Source organism: Aspergillus fumigatus, chromosome 2 (assembly GCF_000002655.1).
Source record: "Aspergillus fumigatus Af293 chromosome 2, whole genome shotgun sequence".
Lineage (NCBI taxonomy): Eukaryota > Fungi > Ascomycota > Eurotiomycetes > Eurotiales > Aspergillaceae > Aspergillus > Aspergillus fumigatus.
The window spans coordinates 361,844-373,545 of NC_007195.1; the positions used below are offsets into that span (position 1 = coordinate 361,844).

General features: G+C 51.5%; 3 protein-coding genes across 3 annotated transcripts; 2 read left to right on the forward strand and 1 right to left on the reverse strand.

The window, feature by feature from the left end:
• Nucleotides 1-75: 75 nt before the first annotated feature.
• On the forward strand, nucleotides 76-5,918 carry AFUA_2G01520 (putative protein kinase). Its single transcript, XM_744195.2, has 4 exons — nucleotides 76-739; nucleotides 816-996; nucleotides 1,098-5,124; nucleotides 5,185-5,918. The coding sequence occupies exons 1-4, from the start codon at nucleotides 634-636 to the stop codon at nucleotides 5,194-5,196; spliced, it is 4,326 nt and encodes a 1,441-aa protein (XP_749288.2). The 5' UTR covers nucleotides 76-633; the 3' UTR covers nucleotides 5,197-5,918.
• Nucleotides 5,919-5,928: 10 nt separating this feature from the next.
• Nucleotides 5,929-7,579, forward strand: AFUA_2G01530 (endoplasmic reticulum-Golgi intermediate compartment family protein; the record flags this gene model as incomplete). The annotated part of the gene is made up of 3 exons (XM_744196.2): nucleotides 5,929-6,291; nucleotides 6,425-7,015; nucleotides 7,068-7,579. Exons 1-3 carry the CDS (start codon nucleotides 6,201-6,203, stop codon nucleotides 7,577-7,579), a joined length of 1,194 nt encoding a protein of 397 aa, XP_749289.2. The 5' UTR covers nucleotides 5,929-6,200.
• A 322-nt stretch (nucleotides 7,580-7,901) lies between these two features.
• Nucleotides 7,902-10,417, reverse strand: AFUA_2G01540 (uncharacterized protein; the record flags this gene model as incomplete). Its single annotated transcript, XM_744197.2, has 3 exons — nucleotides 9,987-10,417; nucleotides 9,189-9,914; nucleotides 7,902-9,128 (listed from the first exon to the last, which is right to left on the reverse strand). Exons 1-3 carry the CDS (start codon nucleotides 10,245-10,247, stop codon nucleotides 7,902-7,904), a joined length of 2,214 nt encoding a protein of 737 aa, XP_749290.2. The 5' UTR covers nucleotides 10,248-10,417.
• Nucleotides 10,418-11,702: the final 1,285 nt, after the last annotated feature.

Sequence of the window (11,702 nt, forward strand, 5' to 3'; positions counted from 1 at the left end):
CTTGTTGTTTACCCAGTACCCGGTACCCATAATTATATTTTGTCACTTCCTCGATTTTTCTTTCTCTGCTTCATTTTCCTTGCTGGCATTGGGTGGCCTTACTGGCTTCTTTCTGCTCACGATATTATCTGTATATTTTCGCTTCATTGGATTTGGGTGCCTTCCTCGTTCCTTAATAATATTTCCCCTTTTTCTTCTCTCCCGTTGGCTTGGGCCCATTTTATTATATACGCCCGTAACTTTCTCAACGCCAAGTCCAACCGAGCGACGAAGAGTTCCCCCTCTGCGCACCAACAACCCTGTGTCGAACCTCTCCGAAAAGAAACCGAGTCGATATTGATACGCCGTCAATCCTTTCACTGGCCGCGTACTTCGGTTTGGTTTTTCGTGGTCGACTCCTCGCAAAAGAGAGTGCTCTTTTTGTTCCCCGCAATGGACCGGTAGCGACCGTTGACGGGTTGCGCGACGGTGTTGTCAAGCCTCTTTGTTTTGAAGGCTGGGAAATTCAGTGACGCCCCCGTGCCATTGGCAAAAGAAAACGACACTGGGCTCCTAGTTTACCTCTAACTCCTCATCGAATCGCCCCCGACGTGCCCCTATCGCTACTGGGAATACTAGTATCGAAGCCTTAGGATGCCAGAAAAGCTACCGTCGCAGCAGACTCCAGGGAGGGGCCAGCTGCGTAAAGGGCAAACGGGCTCGACCAGTCCACCTCGGAATGAAGATTCAGGATCTGGAGGTATGATATCCAAGCGATGATCTTGTCCGGTACGGAATCGCAAATGGCAGTGGCTAACGAATATGGCTCTAAATAGCAGAGGGTCCCGCACGAAGACGTTTGCATAAACATGCATCAACACCTTTCCTTTCGGATACTCCCCCTTCCTCAAAAACAACAACTGGGTCTCGCATAAGCATCATGGCCAAGAGAAGACTGTCGATTAGAGATCAGAAAGTGCCGCAGGGCCCACGGCCGCAAGAATCCTCGCGCAGAAGGTATGGGCTGAAAATCTCCAATTCCCTGTGTGATCTCTTTTAGCGTGACTAGGAGGGTTGCAGTATCGATGGCTCTTAACTTCTAACTTTCTGCTTTGTAGTAATGCACCAGGCGCTTTTTTCCACTCAGGACACTCTTCAATTGATTCAACGAATGAATCAACACGGAGTACCAACTCTCGCGTCAGTCTTCGATCCACCAGCATGGGGAATCTGGCAAAGTCGGACTATAACCATACGCCTCCTGATCAGACGGACTTCCTTGCCCCCGTCAGCTTTGATGATTTCCACAACAGCATCATGGCAGAGCCGAGTCTAAATCACTTTCCGATGCCCGGCACTGCGGTTTCAAATCACACAGGAAGCCCGCTCTCTGGCCCATTTACGCGGAATCCGTGGGCAGATAACGATGAACCCAGCTTTGCCAGCCGGTCGAGAAGTAATTCCGTGCGAAAGAGTGAGGTTTCACATTTATCGAGCCAGAATTCCTCCGCAGAATCGGTAGCTTCGCGTCTTCCGGCTTCCAACACGGCTGCGCGGAGTCGCCGGCAGAGTCTTGTCCAAAACTCCGCTGCAAAAGCCCCTGCTCCGCGCGCTCCACGGAAATCCATAGGTCCTGGCTCCATTGCAGCTGCTACATCTGCCAGACGTCAGAGCGTGTCTGCCCGGAAGGCAAGTGTGGACACGTCTCCAGCCGACCATGCAAGTCTCCGCCCACATGCCCAGAATCCCGATTCCAGCGGCCTTGACAAGACGAGGCTCCCTTCCAATGTTCGCAACATGAAAGCCAAGTCGCTCCAGCCACCCTCCCGGGAGCCTGGTGACCATCTGCTGACAGCATCTGGATTGACTGACCACTCCCGGTCATGTTCCACTAATGCTGTTCGGACGCCGATTAAGAATCCTGCCGGCAGTGCGACTACGCCCGCTTCATCTGCGAAAAGGGTGTCAGTTATGGCCCCACACGCGACAGGCCTCGGGGCTCGAACAATAAGCCCTACTGATGCACGGCGTATGAAGCGAATCTCTACAGCGCCGCAGGCGCCTCCATTACCATATACTCCTCCAACCAAACAGGACACGCTTCCTGTTCGCCCGCGGTCCTGCGCCCAGTCTCCGTCTAGTCTGCCGCGGAAGAGCGTCACACCATCGTCGACGAGAACAACGCCCGACCCAAGTCGGAAATCCTACAGTTCAGGCTTGTCTTTGTCGTCCAACACGAGCTATAGCTCTACGAGGAACTCCGGCAGTTCCTTGCAGACAAGGTTTGCCCAGAACCAATCATCTTCCCGGTTACCTACCCCAAAACCGCGCGCAGAACATATGGGGGGAAACAACGAAGAGGTCCCTCCTGTTCCCGCAATCCCCAAGGCTTACGAGTCTCCCAAGGGTGACGGCGATTTTCATACCTACTTTGCTTCGCGGAAGTCTAGTCTTCCCTTGGATATCGGTCTTCCGAAGCCTAAGGCTGACCACGACGCTGAGCCCAAACAAGCGATAAGGGGTAACGACAAAAAGACTACGGATCATCCTGCTGAGCGAGCAATGAAAACTCCCGATGCCAAGACTCCAGCGAGCAATTTTGGGAAGAAGAATCTGCAGCCTTTGAAATTGCCCCCGTTGAACCTGTTGCCTCTCAGCACTCCTGTGGCCTCTAAAATCGAAGCTTTGAAGGACCGCGAAGACGATGGGCAATCCTACACTCCTTCAGGCCAGGCCGTAACTAAGACTCCGAGCACGCCGATGACGGCCTCCAAGGCAAATTTCTCCTTTCGAGATGAGGATGACACAATGGGTTTTACTCACGCTCGAAGCAGCACTTCCCATTTCGTGCTGAGCACCTCAACAGTTGCTCCTCTGAGAACAGCAAGTAGCTCCAGTGCATTGGCGTCTTTTGACAATAATACTACTGGTGGTGCGCGAACAATCTCCCCTTATGTCTCATACACATTGCCAAAGAGTAGCAGCGACTTCAGCAACCTACAACAAAAAGCCAACACAAGTGGCGATTATTCCCCACGAATCTCGCAAGCATACAAGTTGACTGGGCCTCGACCTCAAACTCAATCGTCCGCATTCTCTTCGAATGCTGAGACAATCAGTCAATTGTCCACTCCTTCGGATCCTGACAACAACAGCGTTCCTGGGTCTTCAATCTTCAATAAAGTCACCTTGACCGGAAAGCGTAGCGACTCCAAATCACAACGTTCGACAGGTGCTGATCTGGACCCGGCGAAGCAAATGCCGCCCCCTAGACTCCCAGCATCTGCCACTTGGAATAATCTGTCCACAGTCAAAGGCTCAAGTCCCACACTCAAGCCCGCGTACGTTCAAGCAAGACGTCAGTCATCTATTTCCGGCACGAGTGTCTCAACAATGCGGAACCAAAGTGTGAGCAGTGAACAGAGTCTCGCTTTGGAGCCAAGTGTCTCGAATGAGTCCGGGGAAAGCAATACGGCCTCACTACGACCCGGATCATCCGTCTTCTCGCCCATGCACAAGATGATCAATTCGGCTAAATCTAGCACGGCAGCCACCCCTCGCCAGCAGCATGAGTCTAACCCTGACTCTGACATTTTGGCAGCCGATGAGGAGATGCGCAGACTCGCTAGCAAGCGCAAGGACTTTGAGACTGCCGCCAGGAATCTAGACGAATTACGTCGCAAGGCAGGCCCGAAGGAGCGAGTAAGCCCAGCGCAGGCACTGAAAATGGCCAATCTCAATATCTTTGAACGTGGAGAGATCATCGACTTCAAGGATATCTACTTCTGCGGAACGCAGAATGCGAAGAAACATGTTGGTGATCTGAATGCGCAAGCTGCCAACTTCGGCTACGACGATGATCGTGGTGACTACAACATCGTGATCGGTGATCATCTTGCGTATCGGTATGAAGTGCTCGATGTTCTGGGCAAAGGTAGCTTTGGTCAGGTTGTGAGATGCATTGACCACAAGACGGGAGCTCTGGTTGCTGTGAAGATCATTCGCAACAAGAAACGGTTCCACCAACAAGCTCTGATCGAGGTGAACCTCCTCCAGAAACTCAAGGAGTGGGATCCGCATCGCCGTCACAGCGTGGTTAATTTCACACAGAGCTTCTATTTTAGGGGACATCTCTGTATTTCCACGGAACTGCTCGGAATGAACCTTTATGAATTTATCAAGGCTCACGACTTCAAAGGGTTTTCACTCAAACTTATACGCCGCTTCACGAAGCAGATCCTGGGCACTCTGACACTCCTGCACACCAAGAAGGTTATTCATTGTGACCTCAAACCCGAGAATATCCTTCTCGTTCATCCCATGAGCTCCGAAATCCGGGTCATCGATTTTGGGTCCAGTTGTTTCGAGAATGAGAAAGTGTATACCTATATCCAAAGTCGTTTTTACCGCTCGCCAGAGGTCATTCTTGGCATGTCTTACGGCATGCCGATTGATATGTGGAGTCTGGGGTGTATCTTGGCGGAGCTCTACAGCGGGTATCCCATTTTCCCGGGAGAAAATGAACAGGAGCAGCTTGCTTGTATAATGGAGGTGTTTGGTCCTCCCGAGAAACATTTAATTGAGAAGAGCACTCGGAAGAAGTTATTCTTTGATTCTTTGGGCAAGCCTAGACTCACCGTCTCTTCAAAGGGCAGAAGGCGTCGGCCAAGTTCAAAGGACCTCAAACAGGTTTTGAAGTGTGACGATGATGCGTTCCTTGACTTTATCTCTCGCTGTCTTCGATGGGATCCTGCTCGTCGGCTCACCCCTCACGATGCGCTCCGACATGAGTTTATAACTGGAATCAAACCTGCGTCACGCTCTCGAAGCTATGGTATGGCGAGCCTCTCAAACAAGCGTGCCACTACTCTGTCTAATCCAACAGCACGGCCGCTGCCGGAGCCACCTGGAACTAGTCTCAAAAACGGTACATTTATTCGCAGTCGCGACATTTCAGGCAGCTCTCCTGTGAAAGCGACAACAGTTGGTAAACGGCACTCCACCGTGAGCGGCCTGCAGCCGTCAACTCCTGCCAAGCGAGGCACAACTGTCCCTTCTATGCCTGGTTCAGCATTGCCCCGTGTCGCAGCCAGAAGTATCAGTGGAAAGCCCGACCTCGCGACTGCGGCGGCAGCGACGAGTCTAGTAAGTAATCTGGCCGAGTAAAGATACAACCACGAGGCCATTTGACTGACAAGTTGCCAGAGAAGTAAATGATGCGTCGTCTCCCACTTCTCCACCTTTCGTCCTCCGTTATATTTTACATGTCTGTAATATTAATTCTTCTCGTTATCTTCGAGTTGCATACATCCGGTCAAGAACGTCGGCGATTTCGCGCATGCGTCACGATTGAATTGAAGTGAAACAGATCCGAAGCGGCGGACAAGGCAACAAGAGTTTATTTTATACCCCCTTTATTCCAACATTTATGTGGTTTGCCATGATACCTGTACTCTTTGCACCTTTTCCTTCACTTTACTGATGTGTTTCCTGCTTGCCACCAGTCTCCATTTATTCATGATACAAACATGACCTTTCCTTCACAACTTCTACCGAACCATATGCATATTCCTTTGTCTTTCAGAATTGTCTGCACATGTCTTCGCATCGCCTCATGCTCATGCACCCGCGAGGCTATTTGCATTGTTACGGATTTTCATTGTTATGCATACAGCGTCTGTACATTCATACGCCTTTCTGTGTCCATTCTTCTCATTAAGTACCCTTGTACCTCCTCGCTTCTCTCCGGGGACCGTTGTGGCTAAATCTGCGGAGTATTTCCTGGTGTCATGCGGACTATTGTTGACTTTGCTTTACGAAGCTTGTGGCTGCTGGTGGTATTAGGCAGCTCTGAGGGGTGTACTCGTCTAGTATAGAGCTCATGAAGTCGCTATGAAATAGAGAATCATCTATGAATTTCTGTTGATGCTTGAAGGCGGCTTGGAGTATGTCAAATGTCAATCTAGCGTTGTTGATAGCAATGTCGATAAGGTGTCCGATAACGCGTTGGCGTGCGGAGTTTAGATATGTGCCTCTTTTGGAACACTTGGCCTGTACTCGTCCTCCTCCCCCCGTCGTCGTCTGTTTCAATTATTTCCTTGCGCTATCACCAGAGCTGTGCTCATTTGTCTTACGGGCTTTTTATCTAAGGTCTCTGCAAACCTAGTCTTTCAATTCTCCCGTTCATGTCTTGAATTGTCCAATTCAAGTTGCGACTCGTGATGAACGGCTACGCATCGCACGGCCTTGACGAGGATGCATTTGGGGAGAAGTCAAGTGTCAGACGCAGCTTGAGGACATTCGACGCGTTTCGTAAGTTCCCAACACGAACCATTAACATGCTCAAGTGCCGAGCTCGCTCGGCGGGACGTTTCCGCAATCGTCCTCGAAAGCGGCCGGTCCCAGGTTATGGTGCAGATGCTGACGATCGTCGTGGTGATTCTAGCGAAGACAAAACCTTCTTATACAGCGCCTTCTCCCCGCGGCGGGCAATGGACGGTTCTGGTATTGCTCGTCTGTACCTTCTTATCGATATCCGAGTTCCGCACATGGCTCAAAGGCACCGAGAAGCAGCACTTCAGCGTTGAAAAAGGAATCTCCCATGACCTGCAGCTGAACCTGGACATTGTCGTCCACATGTCCTGTGACATGCTAGACGTGAATATCCAGGATGCTTCAGGCGACCGCATTCTTGCCGGTCAGCTGCTGAAACGCGAGCCCACGAGCTGGCAGCTGTGGATGGACAAGCGCAATTACGAGACCTACGGCGGTGCCCACGAATACCAGACCCTCAGCCAGGAGCACGCCGATCGTCTATCGGAGCAGGAAGCCGACGCGCATGTGCACCATGTTCTCGGCGAAGTGCGGAGGAATCCCAGGAAGAAGTTCGCCAAGGGACCCAAGCTGAGGAGGGGCGATGCTGTTGACTCGTGTCGGATCTATGGCAGTCTGGAGGGAAATAAGGTGCAGGGTGACTTCCACATTACGGCACGGGGACACGGGTACCATAACAACGCACCTCATCTGGAGCACAAGAGTACATTTTCTCCCTTTGTTCCTGGGTATTCGAATTCAACTGACGCGCGCAGCCTTCAACTTCTCGCACATGATCACCGAGCTCTCCTTCGGCCCTCACTATCCGACCCTCCTCAACCCCCTCGACAAAACCATCGCCACAACCGAAGACCACTACTACAAGTACCAGTATTTCCTCTCCATTGTGCCAACCATCTACTCCAAGGGCAACCTCGCACTAGACACCTACGCCAACGCTCCGCCCTCAAACCGCCGTGGCAAAAACCTCGTCTTCACCAACCAGTACGCGGTCACCAGCCAGTCCAGCGTGATTCCAGAAAGCCCCTACTTCATCCCAGGCCTCTTCTTCAAGTACAACATCGAGCCCATCCTGCTGCTGATCAGCGAGGAGCGCACTAGTTTCCTGTCCTTGCTTGTGCGGCTGGTTAACACCGTCTCTGGGGTTATGGTGACAGGTGGCTGGTTGTATCAGATGTCAGGGTGGCTCGGTGAGCTGCTGGGCAGGAGGAGGAGAAGGGGCAAGTCGGAGGGTGTTCTTACAGGGCGCCACGAGGCGGACGATTGAATCCAGTTGACGTTGCCCAAGGCTTGTTCTAGATGTGCATGTGTTCAGCTGGTGCCTTGTGTCTTTTGCTTGCGTCGGTCTGGGATATTTCGGCGCTGGTGTCTGTGTTTATATATTGCATCGTTGCATACTCATGGGATATCCATTTTTTCTGGGCCTGAAAGAGTATATTACATTCATTATATTCTTAGCGTAATCATTATTGTTGTAATTTAGATGTCGCGGTGCTAGTCAAGCCACAGAGCTGAAATGTCTCGATGAGGTCAACCGAAAAGGAAGGTTGTTAGGATGCTGGGGATGATAATGTATGTCGACATCAGATCTAAATCTCAAATATCTCACCCATGCCCACACCGGCTCCCTCAGCGCCAGCCCGACTATCCACCAAATCCAGCCGCCAGCCCTTCCAGTCCTTGAGCTTCCCCTTGATCTCGCGGACCCACTCCACACGCTTCCGCGCTTCTTCTTCCGCCTGCGCCCGCGCAAACTCCGCCTCGTCGAACTCATCATCGAAGTTCTCCTCAGAGAGGAGTTCCAGACTGCCACGCGCAGCGGGCGGATGCTGCTGGGTTGAGGACTCCCGGCTGCGGTTTCCATAGCTGCCCGTGAAGGCCGCGAGGCCACTCGAGAGGACGGTGGAGAAGGACGAGTGCTGCTGGGCTATGCTGCGGCGGCGCGCGTGGTCGGCGAACGAGCCGCCGACGAGGTCCACGTCGTCGAAGGCGTTGGCGGCCGGGTTGCTGGTGTCTGGCGCGGTATAGCCGCCTTGGTCCGCGGTAGAGAGCTCGTCACGCCGTTCCTTCCAGATGCCACGACGTAGATCAAAGACCTCTCCTTCGAGGTCGCGGATGCGACGTTCCAGGCGCGATCGTTCCTCGTCTTCGAGCTCGTCGAGGGCGTCGTCATCTGTGCCGCCAGACTCGCGCTTCCTGAGGCGCTCGAGGTCTTCTTTCAATCGTATGTTCTCGTTTTCGACGCTTGCGAGCCGTTTCCGTAGAACTGCTGCTTCTCTCTCGGTCTTTTCGCTCTCGCGGAGACGGGCCTGGTGGCGGGTTTCGGACTCTTTGTGCAGATTTCCCATTGCTTGGAGTTTCTTGTCTAGTGTGTCGATCTTCTTCTCTGCTTCGGACTTTTCTTGTTTCAGTTCCTCGATCTCCCGCCGCAAGTTCTTGATTAGTGTCTCCGTAGAGGTCTTGTCTACTCCTTCCTTCACTGCCTTTTCGGAGGCTCGCGTCAGGGCAATCTTTGTATCTGTAAGCTCCCGTTGCGACTTCTCGAGAGCGGATTCACTATGAGAGAGTCTCTCTTCCAAAGCAGCTATCTGAGCCTCGTGAGCACTGCTGGATGAGGATTGTTCCGAGAGCTGCGCACGAAGATTAGAAATCTCTAGTTCCATGGCCTCGATGGTAGCCGACTTGGACTCAAGCTGTTGTACAAGGTCGGCAGGAGGCGACTCTGACGGAACTGGCACGGAGATGCTGGCATTGTTGCGGTGCGACCGATTTTGAAGGTGCGAGTTCTGCCTCTGTAGAGCGGCGATCTCTGCCTTCTGTTGGCTAGGTCAGTAACAGTCTTAACAATGCTTGCTTGGATATAGACAAAACCACACCAATTCGTCTATCTCCGCCGCTTTCTGCTCGGATTTCTCCAACTTATCTCTCAACTCCGCCGCATCGACGCTCGCTTCCCGAAGATCCTCAAGCTGCTCTTCCGTCTTCCGCCACCGGCTCGTCGACTCTTCCAGCTGCTTCTCTAGTCGCTTGTTCTCCTTCTCCAGCTCCTCAATCCGCATCGACTGTTTCCGATAAACCTCGTGCACGGAGTCACCGTTACCGGTCAAAGGAGGCAAAGAGGGCGACTTCAAGGCATTCGATGGTGACGTCGAGGCACTTCCTTGAGAGACGGAGCCTTTTCGGAATGACGACGAGCGCATCTTGGACTGGATTGAAAGAGACGGTTGCCGAGTATGGCCCGCGCGAGGGGTATCTAGTTTGACGTCCAGCGTCTGGGGCTCAGCATCCGGCGCTGGAGAAGGGGAGGTAGGCGCCTCGGGCATGGGTTCGACTGGCGACTCAGGGCGCTTTTCTGGCTCAGCTGCGGTTTCAACTCCAGGTTCTGGTTTTGATTCAGTCTCCAGCTCCGCTTGCTGTTCCTCTTCCTTTTGCGCTTCCTTCTCTATTGACTCAGTTTCATCTTGCTTCACCTCTGCGGGGACTTCTGCGGGGGCTCCTTCGGTAGGGGCGGCGGTCTCTTTCGGTGTATCCGCTTCCTTTGGAGCTTCTGTGCTAGCGGCCTTCTTGCTGGCCTTTTTCTTCTGTTTCTGGAGCTGCGCTACCTGTTCGAAAGTGTATCAGCCGTCAGCCAGTTTCTCTCAAGGGTCGTCCGCATGTCGGTTTTCCAGGCTTACTCTTTTTTTCGCAGCAGCCAGCTTCTCGGCCTTTATGCGCTCCTCTTCGTCCGCCATCTTGTGTGATCGTTCGAGGTATTCACAGTGACGTGTGGTAGGGGAGGACTTGGAGGGGATCTTATCTAGGTGTTTGTGTACGGAACGGACAACTTTCCCCGATCCACCAGATGTGCACGGACCACAACCGTTTACTGATCGTCTACGAGTACTCAGTCTCCACTCATACATACGCCTAACCGACCCTTCATATCCCCAAACCATAAAGATATATGTATTTCCTATAGACAAATGGAGTTCTAGGATCTACTCTATCTTTCTAGATCGTCGCAAGCGCTTAATAATCATTCCGCGATCTCCCTCGCTCACACATGAGTTCCCCAGCAATGAGTCGTCTGTTAGAGAAGCACGGATAGAGGGGAAAATCCAAACATGACGACAAGGAATTTTCCGCTGTATAGCGTTCACCAGACTGTGTGCTCCTCCGTTAACCATGAGCGAGCTCGGATGAAATGCAGTAAACGACGCAAGAGTAATGCGTTGGGGAAAGTAAGGGACTCAGATCTTTCATGCCCAAAGATATCATATCCGGCCCGCTCAGAAGAGATACTGGTGGTACATTGAAAATACTATCATAAATGGAGTGTTTCTCATCAACGTTCACATAGAAACGAACAGGGTTATTCTGACTCAAAAGAGAAGAACAAGAGTGAGCCTTGATACAAGTCATACAATGGTAGGTGTCATTAACATCACGTGACATGATATGAAGTCCACTAGCCCCGTTTGGACGACCGACTATGACTTAGTTACTATTGACTGCACCCATCAACGGATTTATACATCACAAAAGAAAATCTCTCCTTTGAGCAAGATACTACATCACTGTGTAAACGTCTACAACCGCAAGGGAAGGAAAGACTCATGGCTCATTACAAGTGTATCACATCCTGAAAGCGGATCTTCACAGACCCCGGTGCGGGGAAGATCAGCCTCAAAGTTATCAGTGACAAGCCCTCGAGCTACACACATAGCCTGTCAAGCATGGATTTTCCACTCAGTACTGACATCTCGTCGTGGGAACTATTGGATGAGATGCATATGCAGGAGTGGTCCTTTGGTCCTATCTCATGACATTATGCATAAGAATTTAGGAGCACCTAGGTACGATGATGGCGATAGACAGGGGGATGATAGCGGATGCATTTCCTATCAGTGTCTTTTGGGTCTCCATTGATGTTCAAGCAAAGACTGCCGTGGATTCTAAGAGATGGATGAACTGCTTCTTATACCATGTTCAATATCAGTATCATGTCATAATGACTACCAGATTATCGTCACTTTCATAAACCCAAGGATCTACGTAAAAAGTTAGGGCTGAAGGGATTTCATTGCAGTAAGATTACAGAGCATAGCCCAGCGTAAGCGTGAAAAGAGCACTGCTGCAGTGATTAGAATGAACCCATGTGTGCCAGACCAGGTTCAGGCTATGCAGTGCATCAAAATTATTATCAAGGTTGAATCAATCTGAGGAACAAGTCTTGAAACCACTCATTACGACAGGAGGCATGTACCGCCGTTGCCGGTCACCAAACGCCCCTCACCGCAGAACATGCAGGTTGAATGCAGAGTAAAATCAAGCCAACGCCGTAGAAAGACAAACAAGAAAAGAAAGGAGCAAAAACAATCATGAAGATAGACAGAGAAGAGAAGAGGTTA